The sequence below is a fragment of the Corythoichthys intestinalis genome, chromosome 7 (genome assembly GCF_030265065.1).
Source record: "Corythoichthys intestinalis isolate RoL2023-P3 chromosome 7, ASM3026506v1, whole genome shotgun sequence".
In the NCBI taxonomy this organism is placed as follows: domain Eukaryota; kingdom Metazoa; phylum Chordata; class Actinopteri; order Syngnathiformes; family Syngnathidae; genus Corythoichthys; species Corythoichthys intestinalis.
In genome coordinates, this window is record NC_080401.1 from 31,650,758 (window position 1) to 31,665,656 (window position 14,899).

General features: G+C 39.6%; 1 protein-coding gene across 4 annotated transcripts in view; it reads left to right on the forward strand.

Annotated features, from left to right (window-relative positions):
- Window positions 1-2,050: 2,050 nt before the first annotated feature.
- The window catches only part of exoc1 (exocyst complex component 1), a 28,966-nt gene continuing 16,117 nt past the window's right edge, over window positions 2,051-14,899 (forward strand). For 2 of the 4 annotated variants that reach the window (XM_057841911.1, XM_057841909.1), the window contains exons 1-6: window positions 2,051-2,122; window positions 2,665-2,796; window positions 10,213-10,343; window positions 10,467-10,626; window positions 14,274-14,291; window positions 14,601-14,788. In XM_057841911.1, coding sequence (XP_057697894.1) covers window positions 2,673-2,796; window positions 10,213-10,343; window positions 10,467-10,626; window positions 14,274-14,291; window positions 14,601-14,788 — 621 coding nt within the window. In that variant the 5' untranslated portion in view covers window positions 2,051-2,122; window positions 2,665-2,672. The remainder of the gene's footprint in view (window positions 2,123-2,664; window positions 2,797-10,212; window positions 10,344-10,466; window positions 10,627-14,273; window positions 14,292-14,600; window positions 14,789-14,899) is intronic. The other 2 variants (XM_057841913.1, XM_057841910.1) reach the window with 1 other exon arrangement.

Genomic DNA, 14,899 nt, shown 5'->3' on the forward strand with positions numbered 1-14,899 from the left:
GTTTTTGGGAGCAAATTAGTTAAGTGACGTCTAAATTGAATGGGCTTCCTGCTGTCTGCTGCAAACATTTTTTGACACATTAAACAGGCTGGTCTTCCCTCATCTCCCACTGTATTAAAGACCAAAAGCAAAACGCTTCATATGGTTCGTCATATTTCTTTGTCTTAGCTCTTTATATCTCCAGTCCTCTTGTTTGGTTCAAAAATATTGCGCACACTCTGAAAGTGAGAGCGCCACTGCCACCCACTGAGTGGATGGGCAATTATACTTTTTTCAAGTACAGCAAAAAAATGTGTTCCCGAGGTCACATGCGCCACCCCCGGCATCGCTCTATGACCCACTATTTGAGAAGTACTGCTTTAATGGGCGCTAAAACAATAGTTTGTCTTTTTTTAGGAAGGTTTGATACATGAAGATTGTCTTCTTATCATGACTTTTTTTGGGTGAGTACAACATCAATTCTGGACATTTTAGAGCAGTGTGAGAGTGTTTCTTTCTTTCCTTTTTTTAAGGTAAAGAAAAAAAAACGCCGATAGTTTTCTTTTTAGAGATACGCAACAGAGACACTTTGTCCACTTTTTAAGAAAGTAAATAGTTTTTCATTTTTGGAATTTGCACCATTTATAGTTTGTCTTTTCAGGAATGCGTTGTTGGCTGGCAGGCATAAATTGCTATTGCTATTTCTCTTTAACTGAATACAATATAGTGGAAAATTCCCATAATTCTGTGTAGTTAAAACTTTATTATTTGCCCAATCACTGTCCAAGTCCTACTTCTGTTCTGACTCCTAACCAAAACTACATGCAATTTGAGCCTTCAGGTAACTCCTGTATCAATCGTACTATCTTTGTTTTTCCTCCTAACAATTATTTCTCTCGGAGATATCATTTGTTTTTACAATTCCATTACAGGTATGGCAATTTGTCAACAGAATTCGAATGGTATGACAGGATTGTCATTAAGTATGCTTCCATCAAACTAGTAAGTGCAATTCATACAAAATATTTCCACTTTATCACAGAAAATGCCACCCGTGGGAGGGGGACACAGATGGTGACAAAGAGATGAGACGGTTCACAGTTTAGGGAATGTTGGGTTGTCTCCACACAATAACAACAAGCTGGGAAATTGGACCTTAAGGCATTCTCTGTAGATCAATTATTACCCCGCATCAGTTTTGACTCACTGTATTTACTCAGATGACATTCTGTGTCAATCTCCTCTGTGCATCATGGAATTCATTCATGAGTGTAACAATAGAAACGGCAGGAAAGAGAAAAGCTTAAAAGGTAGATTCAGTGAGTCAAAATCAGTGTTAATGTTTGTGTTGTTGGTACAGCAGCAATGTGCGTGGGTCAATATGACCTGTAGTTTGAAACGTTAACGTGCGTCATTTGGCCTGCAATATAACAGGAGGATCAACAATATGGTTGTTATTGTGGTTTGCAACGGTGTATAACTGTAATGCGTCACAATCAGAGCTGTTTTGAAATTTTCCGGTGCTTTAAATTGGTGTTTGATTTACAAATTAAATATTTACTTACCGGTAAATAATATAAAATTTAAATAGAGAGTATATTGTCACTAATGGTATAGTGGCGGTACATTCGATGAGAGGGACAGAGGTAAAGAATGTAGATATAACAATATATTAATTGAATTATGACTCATATGTTTTATTTTATGTTTTAAACTTATACCTTAATTGTATAATTTAAAATGAATTTAAAGTGAAAACTTTTCTGTTGCATTAACAAATGACCCAATGAACAAATATTTAGTACGTATTATAATTTTACTTTTGACTGGAATGGAAACCATAAGGAATAAATCGTTATTTGATATAGTTTACATTTCTTATACTTTTACTTTTTTGTTGTAAAATTTAAACTTTAAAAAAAAATACATTAGGTAATGTTTTTTTAATTTCAAAACTTGAAAGTATCCGTGGTTCTGATTGACTTTTTTTTTTTTTTTTTTTTTTTGCTGCAATGTAACACGCATGCGCACTCGTGTCCGTTGGGCTCATGTGATGCATTTTCTGAACCGGAAGTTAGAGGGGGCGGAGCTTAGTTGTCTGACGGCTGTGTGGTGGTGGAACTCCAAGCGGTTCTTGGAGAAGGTAATGGCTTTCATTTATTTCCCCACTCTAACCCAGTTTGCATATTAATCTCCATTCCGGACTGAAACAGATTGTCAACAGTGTTACGCTCCTTTTCTTTGTTTTTCACCGTCAACCTAATGGCGGATGTCGTTTGCCTGTTCTAGCTAGCGTTTTAGCCCAAGCCAGTGAGGATGTTGTCATTCGCAGCAACAATATCAGCTACCAAAAGAGTTTTAATTATTTATTTTTGGGTCTATGTTCGCCTTGTAATTGACTTAATAAAGGCATAATTTGCTTTTAAAGTTACCCGAAGGCGTGGACTATTTTAAAAGGTATTCGTGTGTTGTAATTTGAAGTTACTGACGGAGGGGTGCTCTCTAATACAATATCGTTGTGTAAAGTAGTGCATTGACTTCACCAGGTAGGCATGTGAAAAGTACATTAAGGGCGAGTTTTTAAGCATATTGTTTTACAAATTTTCTGCTATAAGACCATGTTGTGATTGGGTAAAGGTTTGTACTGTAATCTTTATGAATTCATGATTAATGAATGTTTTCCAGCGTCCACCATGACGGCCATCAAGCACGCCCTCCAGAGGGACATCTTCACGCCCAACGACGAGCGTTTGCTGGGCATTGTGAATGTCTGCAAGGCGGGAAAGAAGAAGAAGAACTGCTTTTTGTGTGCAACAGGTACAGTGGGGGGAAAAGTATTTAGTCAGCCACCAACTGTGCAAGGTCTCCCACTTAAAAAGATTAGAGAGGCCTGTAATTTTCATCATACCTCAACTAGGGCTGGGCGATATGGCCTTAAGTACGTATCATGATAAATTGAGCAGATTTACCTCGATAACGATAAATGACGATAAATTCGCCCAAGCAGACTGTTATATAATTTAAAAATTTGAATCAATGCATGGAATACAAATTAACCGTTTCTCGTTAAATTTATTTAACCAGCTTTCAATTTAACAATTGCACATGCAGTCTAAACATTAAGTATTAAAAAAAATCTTGTAAACAATAAGAATTCTAGTGTGAACATTTATCACAGCTTGCATGACTTGAAAATGTACAACATTATAAAAATCAATATGACGACTGTGCAAACATGTCATTCTAACACAAATGACTTGCAGCTTTAACAGTACACTTCAGACAGCTTATTAGTAATGGCTGCTGTGACATAATTATTTAACACAAGTGTTTACGTCAAGGTTTCAGTTTTTTTTTGTTTTTTTTTCCCCTGAAACATTTTTTAATACATGCACTCCCCACACAGACACAACCACATTAAAGCTGTATTGCTCTGATGCCAATGAAACATTTAAGGTTTTATGATGGCAGAATAAAGCAAACACATACAGAAAAATAGCTGTGGCCATTAAACTGTCATATTATCAGGCATGAAAATCTCTCACCTTTCGGCGAAATTCGCCGTTTTGAAGTAAAAAAGGGCGACCTACGTGAATTGCGTAGATCCGAGGAGAAATTCTTTTTGGGAGGGGGGGGGGGGTCGGGAGTTTTTATTTAATTATTATTATCATCACATGATTAACTTAGTACGTAAACTGAGCACTTAAGAAATCGGTTCTTTAAAAAAGTGACACTTGCTCAGTCAGCAAATCCTTCTAGATGCTTCGCTGACGAGAACCAATCATCGGCCCAAACTGCGTTCCATTATTCCAATCGCGCGCACTCTTTACGTGTACATGGAGTCCTTGGAGAGCCTTCGGTTGCATTGCAAAGCTGCAAGAACAAAAAGCAGGCCTTATCCAGAGCGGGGCAGACCAGAGCGCAGCATACACACTTCCCTGCATTTGCCAGCAGATTGAATTTGGTGAGTAATGCTTTCAATCGTTTTCATATTTTGCGATATAATAAAGTTACTGCCATTCGTTGCAGCTTGCGTTGAACACTGCCAGAGCTAGCCAAGTCTCCCATGAAAAAATAGCTCCCGTTAAATTGGCGTCAAGCTCGTGTATTTAGCGGTAATATTAACGAAGGAACGCACGAGTCAAATTGAGCGGCATGCTCTCGGATGGAGTGGGGCGCCTCGCATCGCTCCCGTCGTCTGCCTGAGACACGTTATTTTTGGCTGGGACTTGAGCTGACGGCCGGTGTCGGCACAACACCGGCCCGACGAGTGGTGGGAATGACTCTTGCTTCTTAAAGCTTTTCAGAAATACAGGGATCCCTCGTTTTTCGCGGTTAATGGGGACCAGAACCCGCCGCAATAAGTGAAAACCGCGAAGTAGCCCCCCCCCCATTTTTTTGTGTGTTCAATGTATTTATTCAGATTTTACATTGGAAAAAAGATACATATATATAAGACATGTTTTTTCACTTTTTTCACCAAAGTATCATTTATAAATGGTTTTCAAGCGCTTCAAAATGTAAGAATTATGATAAGTTTTAAACATGTTACTGCCCCACCGAATTATTTTTAAACAAGAATAAAGTAGTAAGAAAATGCTTGGCTTTATTAAATGCTTCATACTGAGTCTACTCAAACCCTCTCAGGCTTTGTTAAACGGTGATTGACACATGTGCAAAGTTTTTTCTTTTTATATATATTTTTTTGTTTCAAGCAACTTATTTGATTGAATAATAAAAACACAAATGTCCTAGCCAAAATGAGGCCCAAACGCAAAACAACATTACTTCAATGGAAAAATTTGTTTCAATCAAGAAAAACAGTTTTCAAATGCTTTTTTTGTCTCAAATTTATTTTGCAATCAAAAACAATTTTTTTTATTGAAGTGACTTTTTTGGGATTAAAAGTATAACTGTATTTTGATTGAAGCAACTTTGTTTTTGATAGAAGTAACTTTGTTTTTTGATTGAATAATAAAAACACAAATCTACCTCCATCGTTATTGAGAGAGAAATAAATTAAGAAAGCTTTAAAACTAAAAGCCACCGGGGAGTCTGTTTTTTTGTTTGTTTTTTAAATATTTATATTTCATTACATAGACATGCCTCGTAGGGAAACGATATTGAGGGATAAAAAAAGGAGTTGGATGAGGCTGCTAAAGGCAGTGGATACCTCATCAGCTGGGTGAATAGCAGACCTGGTAAGAACAGGTTTGCAAGGATAGTTGGGTATTAAATACAATTATAAACACAATTACAATGTTATTTTTCTATAAGATTTTATGTCATTGCTTTATTAATCATTAGGTGCTAGAGTTGTTAAGTATGGATAATAATGAAATAATAGTTTTGAGAAAACTGTGCTGTTGGTGGCTCAGTGACCATCTGATGTGGTGTGTTCTCAGATGAACAAGTTGAGGAAGGAAGTTTTGATACAGAGGTTGAAGGAAGAAAAGAGGCAGACTGACTGAGTCACAGCCAGAAAGTGTGGATGACAGTTTTGATTTCTATTCACTGTTGCCCCCTCCCAATTAAAGTATGTCACAGTCGCAGCCAATTATTAACTAAAGCTGGTTAAAATTGAAGTTATGTTGTTTTAAGGTGTATAAAATACTTGTTCATGTGCCCCTTTTGATCTACGAGCACCCGCCCCTCCACCGGTCTCTGCACGGCCCTGCTGAAACACAGTGTGGGTCGACAGAGCTCAATATTTTGTTGGGGTGTACAGTGTACTGGAACATATTTCCTCCACACCCTTCTCACCTTTTTAACCCCTGACCCATTTTCATGCCTGTATTATATACAGGCTTCACTGTTAGATTATACTATATGCTGAGTGCTTTACCATCATGAAAGCTTTCAGAGAAATCACACAGAGATGCCAAATAACGCGACATGATGATTGCTACATGAAGTCCGTACCCAGTCCACTCATTGATTTCAGCCGTTTCGACAAGGTTAGAGCCGCTGTCCGACTCTTTCACGTTCATTTGTCGCCGTTGTTAGCTGCTAGCGTTAGCCTGTGGCTTGGCTACCAGAAGAAAGCTCTGAAAGCATCCTCTCCTGATATCGTGAGAACCAGGGAGGACAGCGGGTGAAAGCCCGTCTGGAACCCGCCAAGTTTACTAAATGTTGGGTGAAAGTTTGGCGAAGCTAACTTAAGCCCGACTCCATCCCGTTTACTTGTAGCGTTAGCCGCTAGCGTTAGCCTACCGGGCTTCTGTTTGATTGGCTTCCTGAAAACCACGTGACTCCATACGTAAGCACACTGTCTGCTTTCTTAAAGGGGAATGAACAACACAGCGTCAAAGCGGGATAAAAAGACTATATTTTCTTGTTTTATTAAATTACCGAATTTACCGACATGGTCAAAATTACGTCGGTCATCGTGAAGAATTTCGGTGACGGTAAATTTTCGGTTTACCGCCCTGCTCTAACCTCAACTATGAGAGACAGAATGAGGAAAAAAATCCAGAAAATCACATGCCTGATTTTTAAATAATTCATTCATTTTCCATGCTGCTTTTCCTCACGAGGGTCGCGGAGGTGCTGGAGCCTATCCCAGCTAATTACGGGCAGTAGGTGGGGTACACCCTGAATTGGTTGCCAGCCAATGGCGTACCGCAAGCAACACGTCACTTTTGCTCATTAATATTCATGAGGTTAGCAATTGTGGCTAGGCGGGTCAACCTCCCGATGTTTACAGAGCTACACCTACCAATTCTGTCCGATGATGATGTCCCTGGTGCCAAATTCATTGGTAAATATGTGTAACAACATACAAATGTTCAGTTTTAAAGATGGTTTGAGTGTCAAGGGCTGAAAAAGACGGGAAAAAGACCAAAGCTTCGCCTTAGCTTTTTTATCGACACCTTTTTCTTAAGCCACTGACAATGACGTTCTCCTGTTTCAACAACCTATCCTTTACCACCATATGCCCTGTCTTTCCTCTATATTATATCTGGAGCTGAAACGAATACTCCAGCAACTCGAGTTTAAAAACTGATCCGAGTAATTTTATTCACCTCGAGGAATCATTTAATTTTGCCAGCTCTAAGCATCACGTTTTGCCCGGACTACTTTTAATGCGGGACAATGCGCTGACGTCACGTGCGTAGAGGAGAAAGCAAAAAAAAAAAAAAAAAAACAAAACTTACCGCAGCCGACAGCCGCTACAAATTACGCTGACGTTGCTAAAAACTACGCCCGCATGATGCTAGTGTTGAAGTAGATAGTGTCCGATGCGTCTCATAGATATCGCATGCATTTAGGACTAGATGCGAAATGACAGACTCGGCCGCGTCTGGGGCAGCGTTAGTAAACAGCCGCCATCTTTAAGCAGTAGACTTCTCATCGCTAGTAAATATAACGTTACTGTCACTCGATCACGTAACATTAGCCCCTCGGAGGGCTAGGTTTCTATTGATTATGACCACTGTTGATGCGTGGCTAACGTGTCTTACATACAGGCTTTATTTCATCTGTAAAAACACAGCGCTGTAGAGTGATGAGGGTGTAAAATTAAAACATAAAATAAAGATCACTGTCAGTTTTAGCTCAGTAGTCACGGCACATGGCATGGCACATATAGACATACAACCATTCACGAACACATTCATACCTATGGACAATTTAGAGTGTTCAGTCAGCCTACCATGCATATTTTTGGAATGTTGGAAGAAACCCGAGTCCCCGGAGAAAACCCACGCCGGCACTGGGGGAACATGCAAACTCCACATAGGAAGGCCGGAGCCCGGGATTGAACCCTTGAGCTTTTTTTTAATCAAAGAATTTATTTGCAAATTTTGGCCCATTCCTCCATGCAGATATCCTCGAGTTCAGTGATGTTTTGGGGCTGTTGTTGGGCAACACACTTTCAAATCCCTCCAAAGTTTTCTATGGGTTTGAGATCTGAAGATTAGCTAGGCCACTCCAGGTTCTATAAATGCTTCTTACGAAGCCACTCCTTTGTTTCACAGGCAGTGTGTTTGGGATCATTGCCATGCTGAAAGACCCAGCCACGTTTCATCTTCAATGCCTTTGCTGATGGAAGGAGGTTTTCACTCAAAATCTCATGATATATGGCCCCATTTATCCTTTCCTTTACACAGATCGGGCGTCCAGGTCCCTTTGCAGAAAAACAGCCGCAAAGCATGATGTTTCCACCCCCTTCCTTCACAGTAGATTCGGTGTTCTTTGGATGTAATTCAGCATTCTTTCTCCTCCAAGCACAAGAAGTTGTGTTTCATCTGACTACTGTATATAATAGAGGTGTGCGAAATTTCCGATTCATAGATTATTCGCGATTCGGCCGTGGAAGATTCGAGAACGATTCGTAAACATCCAAATTCCGATTATTTGATTATACCGGGTAAAGCGGAAATAAAACACAGTCAGCGCGGTCTTTGGGACGCAGCGGTCTTCGGGACGCAATGAGGAACGGGTCGAGAGTAAATATCTTGTTCAACTCATGCCGCTGGATTTAAAAAAAAAAAAAAAAAAACCATACCTGACTGCGGCTGACAGCTGCTACAAACAGCGACCGGTTGCTAGTTGCTACAAACATACGGCAACATATGGCTGTGGTAGATATCACATATTGTAGAACTAGATGTGAAATGACAGACGACGACAGCGTTGGAACATATACAAAGAACTAGATGCAAATGACAGACTTGCCGCCATCTTAAAGGAGTAGACTTCTATAGAGGGCTCTGTTGTAGCGAACCTAATTACTTTTATCTAAAATATCCCTAAATCGGCAAAATCTTGACTTGAATCTATCTTTAAATGATGAAACAGTTTTAAAACTTTGACATGTCGAAAGTACAGAAGGGAAATTATGGAATAACTGGAGCAATTTTAACAACTCTAACTCTTGATTCACAACATTAAATTAATTGTAGTCTAAAGCTGCTGATACAGAATGGGGACTATTATATTTACTGTTTTCAACTATTAACTTAAAACTGAAGTAGTCATTTATATAAGTCTGAGAGGCTTTTTGTACAATTTTTGTAACTAATGTACGAAACATTAAAATCGTTTAACTTCAGTTTTAACATCAATTAAAATGTATTAACTTGATAAGAGTAAACAGATGGGAAATTATGAAATAACGGGAACAATTTTAACAACTTTAACGGTACATTCACAACATTAAATTAATTGAATGTAGTTTAAATCTTTTGATACAGAATGGGGACTTGAGTATTTTATTTACTGTTTTTAACTGTTAACTTGATACTAAAATAGTTTGGTTTAGCCTGAGAGGATTTTTGAACAATTTTGGAACTAATGTACAAAACATTAAAAGTGTGGTGGGGTGCATCAATAATCGATTTATAATCGAATCGGAGCCTCTGAATCGTAATCGTAATCGAATTGTTAGGTGCTCAAAGATTCCCAGCTCTAGTATATAACATTCTCAAACTTCAGATGGGCTTGGACGTATACTGAATTAAGAAGGGGGACACGTCTGGCACTGCAGGATTTCAGTCCTTAGTGGTATAGTGTATTACTGATTGTAGCCTTTGTTACTTTGGTCCCAGCTGTCTGCGGGTCGTTCACGAGGTCGCCCCGTGTGATTCTGGGAATTTTGTCTTCTGTTCTTCTGATCATTTTGACCCCACTGAGGGAAATCTTGCATAGAGCCCCAGATCGAGGGAGATTATCAGTGGTCTCGTATATTTTCCATTTTCTAATAATTGGTCCCAGTTTATTTCTTCACACCAAGCTGCTTACCAATTGCAGATATAGTCTTCTTAGCCAGGCGCAGGTCTACAATTTTGTTTCAAGTGTCCTTTGACAGCTCTTTAGTCTTGGCCAAGTTGTCTTTATACTGACAATGAGTTCAAACATGTGTCATTAATACAGGAAACAAGTGGAGAGGACAGAGGAGCCTCTTAAATAAGTTACAGCTCTATAAGAGCCAGAAATCTAACTTGTTTGTAGGTGACCAAATACTTATTTTCCACCATGATTTGCAAATAAACTCTTTAAAAATCAGACAGTGGTTTTCTGGATTTTTTTTTGTCTTATTCTGTCTCTCATAGTTGAGGTATGATGGCTATTACAGGCCTCGCTCTTCTTTTTAAGTGGGAGAACTTGCACAATTGGTGGCTGACTAAATACTTTTTTGCCACACTGTATGTAGCTTCCTTTTCTAATGGAAAGGTGGAAGCACGTGTTAAAATTTAAAATTGTTTTTTTTTGTAATTGTTTTCGTTCCAGTCACCACCGAGCGGCCCGTGCAGGTCAAAGTGGTCAAGGTGAAGAAATCTGACAAAGGAGACTTTTATAAACGACAGCTGACGTGGGAGCTCCGCGATTTGACTGAAGTGGACGCCAAAGATGCCAGCAAGGTTGGGGTAGTAACAGAAATTGTATTTTTTTTTTACATTTGTGGATTAAATCGAAAGCTGTATCGATGTTAAATCTTTACAGTGGTTGAAAAACCCGAATTTCACTGTGATATTTTGCTCCAGGAAAACCCAGAGTTTGACCTCCATTTTGAGAAGGTCTACCGCTGGGTAGCAAGCAGCACTGCTGAAAAGAACTCGTTCATATCATGCATTTGGAAGTTGAATCAGCGCTACTTGAGGAAGAAGGTGGAGTTTGTCAATGTCAGTTCTCAGCTGCTGGAAGGTATGTTAACTTGCCTCCGCCACTCTCTCATGCTTTCCTATTTGATTAGACTTAAAAGGACAGACAACACCTAATCACAAATTTCTTCGACATCTCATAACGGAGAAAATAATGTTTAAACATAAAATGGCACTGCTTATGAGCACAACCATTTTGTGACGTCAGCTGTACCCACACACATACATACTCGGACTCTTGTACAGGTAATTGTGATAATTAGTTTTGATATTAAGTATTAATGATGTCACGAGGGGAGGCATGCAATCTGGGATACTCAATTTAATTGGCTAAAACGGCATCGACATTGATAAGATGGCTGGCACCACTTGAGATTTTCTTGAAATAACTGGGTTTTATTTCACCTGTTTTCCCACTATTACACATCAGAAAAAGGAAATTGTTTTTGCAATTTATTGGGATGCACATGATAAACGTGTTATCTGTCATTTTAATTTGACCTACAGTCATGGAAGAAATTATTGGCACCCCTGAAATTTTTCCGGAAAATACGGCATTTCTCACAGAAATTAATGCAATTACAAATGTTTTCAGTATGAATGTGTTTATTTCTTGAATGTGCGCATTCGGAAAAATGCAAAAAAGCTAAAGAAAAAATGTCAAAATGTACACAATATTTGGTTGCACATCCTTTCGAAGGAATAACAGAAAGCAATTGCCTCCTATAACCATCAAGAAGTTTTGTGCACCTCTCAGATGGAATTTTGGACCATTCTTCTTTTGCGAACTGTTCCAGGTCTTTCAGATTTGAAGTGTGCCTTCTTGCAAAAGCAATTTTGAGCTCTCTCCATAGTGTTCAATGCGATTTAGATCCGGACTCATTAATGGCCACCTCAGAATTCTCTAGCGCTTTGTCTCCAACCATTTCTCCAACTATTTGAGGTATGTTTTGGGTCAATGGTCTGTTTGAACATCCATGACCTCTGACGCTGACCCAGTTTTGTGACACTACACCCTACATTGTGACCCAAAACATTTTGATAGTCTCCAGATTCCATCACTCCTTGCCACACTGTCAAGGCACCCGGTGCCAGAAAAAGTAATGAGGCCTACAAAGAATAAAATGCAGTGCCTATAGTCAAACATGGTGTAGGTCCAATGATGTTTTGGGGTTGTTTTGCTGCCTACGGCACTGGGTGCCTTGGCAGTGTGCAAAGAGTCATGAAATATGGAGACTATCAAATCGTTTTGGACTGCAATGTAGGGTGTAGTGCAGGGGTTAATTTGAGCCAGATCTTGCCAGAACAAGATCCGGTACCTCTTGATTTTGGCCTCCCCGTGTTTCGGGACTTATTTGGGGAGATCCAGCACCTCTCGTGCATGTAAAATAATATAATAATATAAAAACTTTGGTGCAAAGAAGGAGAGGAACCGTTGATGGCTTTCTCCACTTTATTGTGGCAACAATCAGAAAACAATAAACAAAATAATAGCGGACTGCCGCCACATTCGACTGTGACTTTTGCTTCTCGCTCATCCCCCCCTCGCTTCCTACTACTCACAGCTCTCCAGTCCCAGCGTCTCTTAAACGGATCGTGCATAGTGTCTTGTTTTGGGCTTTTTGTTGACGAAGGTATCGAACACACGACGTGCTGACAACTTTGTTTCTTTATGAACGCATGGAGCTAACAGTACGAACACAGCTTGGGGCTCTCGGCAGGCTGTGCCTCTCTATCGCACTCACGCATCACGTGACCAAAACAACAGTAATGTTGCGTTTACTTCAGGGTGCCTCGGAAAACATATCAGAATATTACACACAGTTACGGACATTACAGTATAAAATAAAATAATAATATGCATTAATTCATTTACACAACAAATCCCAAGACTTGCATTTTGTTTATAAAAATTTAACGTCATTTGAAAGAGTCTGAGATTTGTTGATACAATAAAAAGCTGGACCAACAAATCATGCCCCTGACATAAAAAAAAAAAAAAAAAAAAACTTTTTAAATTTACGGCATCTGGGGAGCAAGCAGCTAGGATCAAACGAAATTTCAACATGCCAAAAAGACAGTTACATTTACTTTTTTTTTTTTTTTTTTTAAAGAAGCAAGATGGTTCAAAACGAGTCAGAAAAGCACAGAGAAAAGAAAAAAAAGTCCCACAGCATGGCAAGTGGGCATTTGCGTTTTGTTTTCAGCACTATTTTCTAAATATGTTCCGGGACCTGTCCCTGTGTCGTCATCCCTGCGCTGTCATATGTACTTTGCGTTCCGGCACCTTATGATTTACAAATTTAGTGTCAGAAAACTAGATCTGCATCAGAGGTCATGGGTGTTCCAACAGGACAATGAGGGTGCCAACAATTTTGTCCAATGTTTGCATTCTGTGTAAAATTGTGTACATTTTGGCTTTTCTCTTCTGCGTTTTTGTGTTTTTCAAAGCAAAATTAAAAAAATAAACACATTCATACTGAAAACGTGTAATTGCGTTGATGTCTGGGAGAAACTTTATTTCTGGAAAAACTCCAGGGGTGCCAATAATTTCGTCCATGACTGTATAGACTCTACCCACGTGACGTCACAACTCCGCCCTCCTGACTGGTGCCGCCCAATTGTCCGTCAACACATTGTGTTTACCTGTTAAGGCTACGTACATTCCTCCTATTTACGGCGTGTTTTTCTGCTCGTTAAAATTAATAATCAAAATGGTGAAGGCGTGTGTGGCGGTCGGTTGCAATAACAGAGAAGATAGACGGAGAGACTTGAAGTTCTACCGGATTCCGAGAGACCCGGTGAGGAGAGCGGTTGGGCTGCTGCAATTCAACGAGAAAACTGGGCTCCAAACGATTACCACAGATTATGTAGTAGTCATTTTATATCTGGTAAGATGCATTTAATATATATTTTGAGGGTTTTGGGCTGACAACCACAATTAAGATCATTGCTAGGCTAATCGCCGACAACATACACGTATGTATGTAGTGAGAGTGCTATCGCTAAACCATATAAACATTAAAAGCCCTAGCTCCATTGACAAATGACATGAAATACATTAGACTTGACAGTGGATGTTAGCAAGAACAAAAGATTTTGAATTCAAAATTTCGTAACTCACCTTTCCAAGCACAAGATAGATTCCTGCCGAATTTTCGTGGACGAGGACCTGTTTCACCCAACCAGCAACGAAGTATTTATAAGCCTCCAAGCTCTTAAAGTTTTTCGAACTTTTGTGAGAATACGCTGATTTTGTGTGGACAAGATAGTTGTAAATATCAGGGTAGCTAGCAGATGTCAGGCAAAGACGGCGAAGACAGCGGGTTCGAAAAACATCGATTTAGGCATCAAATATGGATCTGGCGAATGGATAAACTGAAGCTTTTCCACATAATGCCTTTTATGCAACGTATCCAGTGAGTTTACGGCATCCGAAAGCACCGGGTCTTCCATGAAATGCATTATAAATTGCTCGATCAATTGAGACCATTGATAATACAGACACAAAATGACGGACAATGGGGCGGAACAATACAGCGATCACGTGATTTTGTGACGTCGGTGGGTAGGGTCTATATGTCTCTGGCTATTTAAAGCATGTTTGTAGCGTGACCACTCGACTTTTCTTTGTAATTTTTACTTTCCGTGTTCAATTTCTTCTTCTTCTCTTAAACTTTCTCTGGCCAGAACTTCCTAAAGCGGAAGGTTGGTAGGAGTTAACTTCCCCCGCCAGTCCTTCCTCCTTCCACTAATTCCTCTCCATTATTCTTCATGACATCACCCCATAAATGTGCCACCAAATTAAGATTGCATTAACTCATCGCACTCGTAGAGACCACTTGAAGTATATTTTAATGATGCCATCATTCTAAAACTCAACTTTTCATGAAATAAGAAAACCTCCGCTGTCACTGAATGTCTTCACCTGTCAGTAAAAGGTGTTTTGTGTTTTCAACAGAACTGTATATTCGTTCATGTTTTGCTTGTTCATATCATTTTCTTCTCCTCTTTTAGAGTCTGTGCCCAGTGGCGAGAGTCAGAGCGTTGCTGGAGGTGATGAGGACGCTCTGGACGACTACCAGGAGCTCAGCACCCGTGAGGAACAGGACATCGAAGGCATGATGGAGGTGTGCGAGTATGCAATCTCCAATGCTGAGGCCTTTGCAGAGCAGCTCTCCAGGGAGCTCCAGGTTCTAGATGGGGTGAGTAGAACAATAACATCAACCAAACACTTCATTAAACTGAGGATATTCACCAGAAATTCCAGACTATAGCGGTCACCTGATTTTAACCCTTTATTGCCAAATGTATCA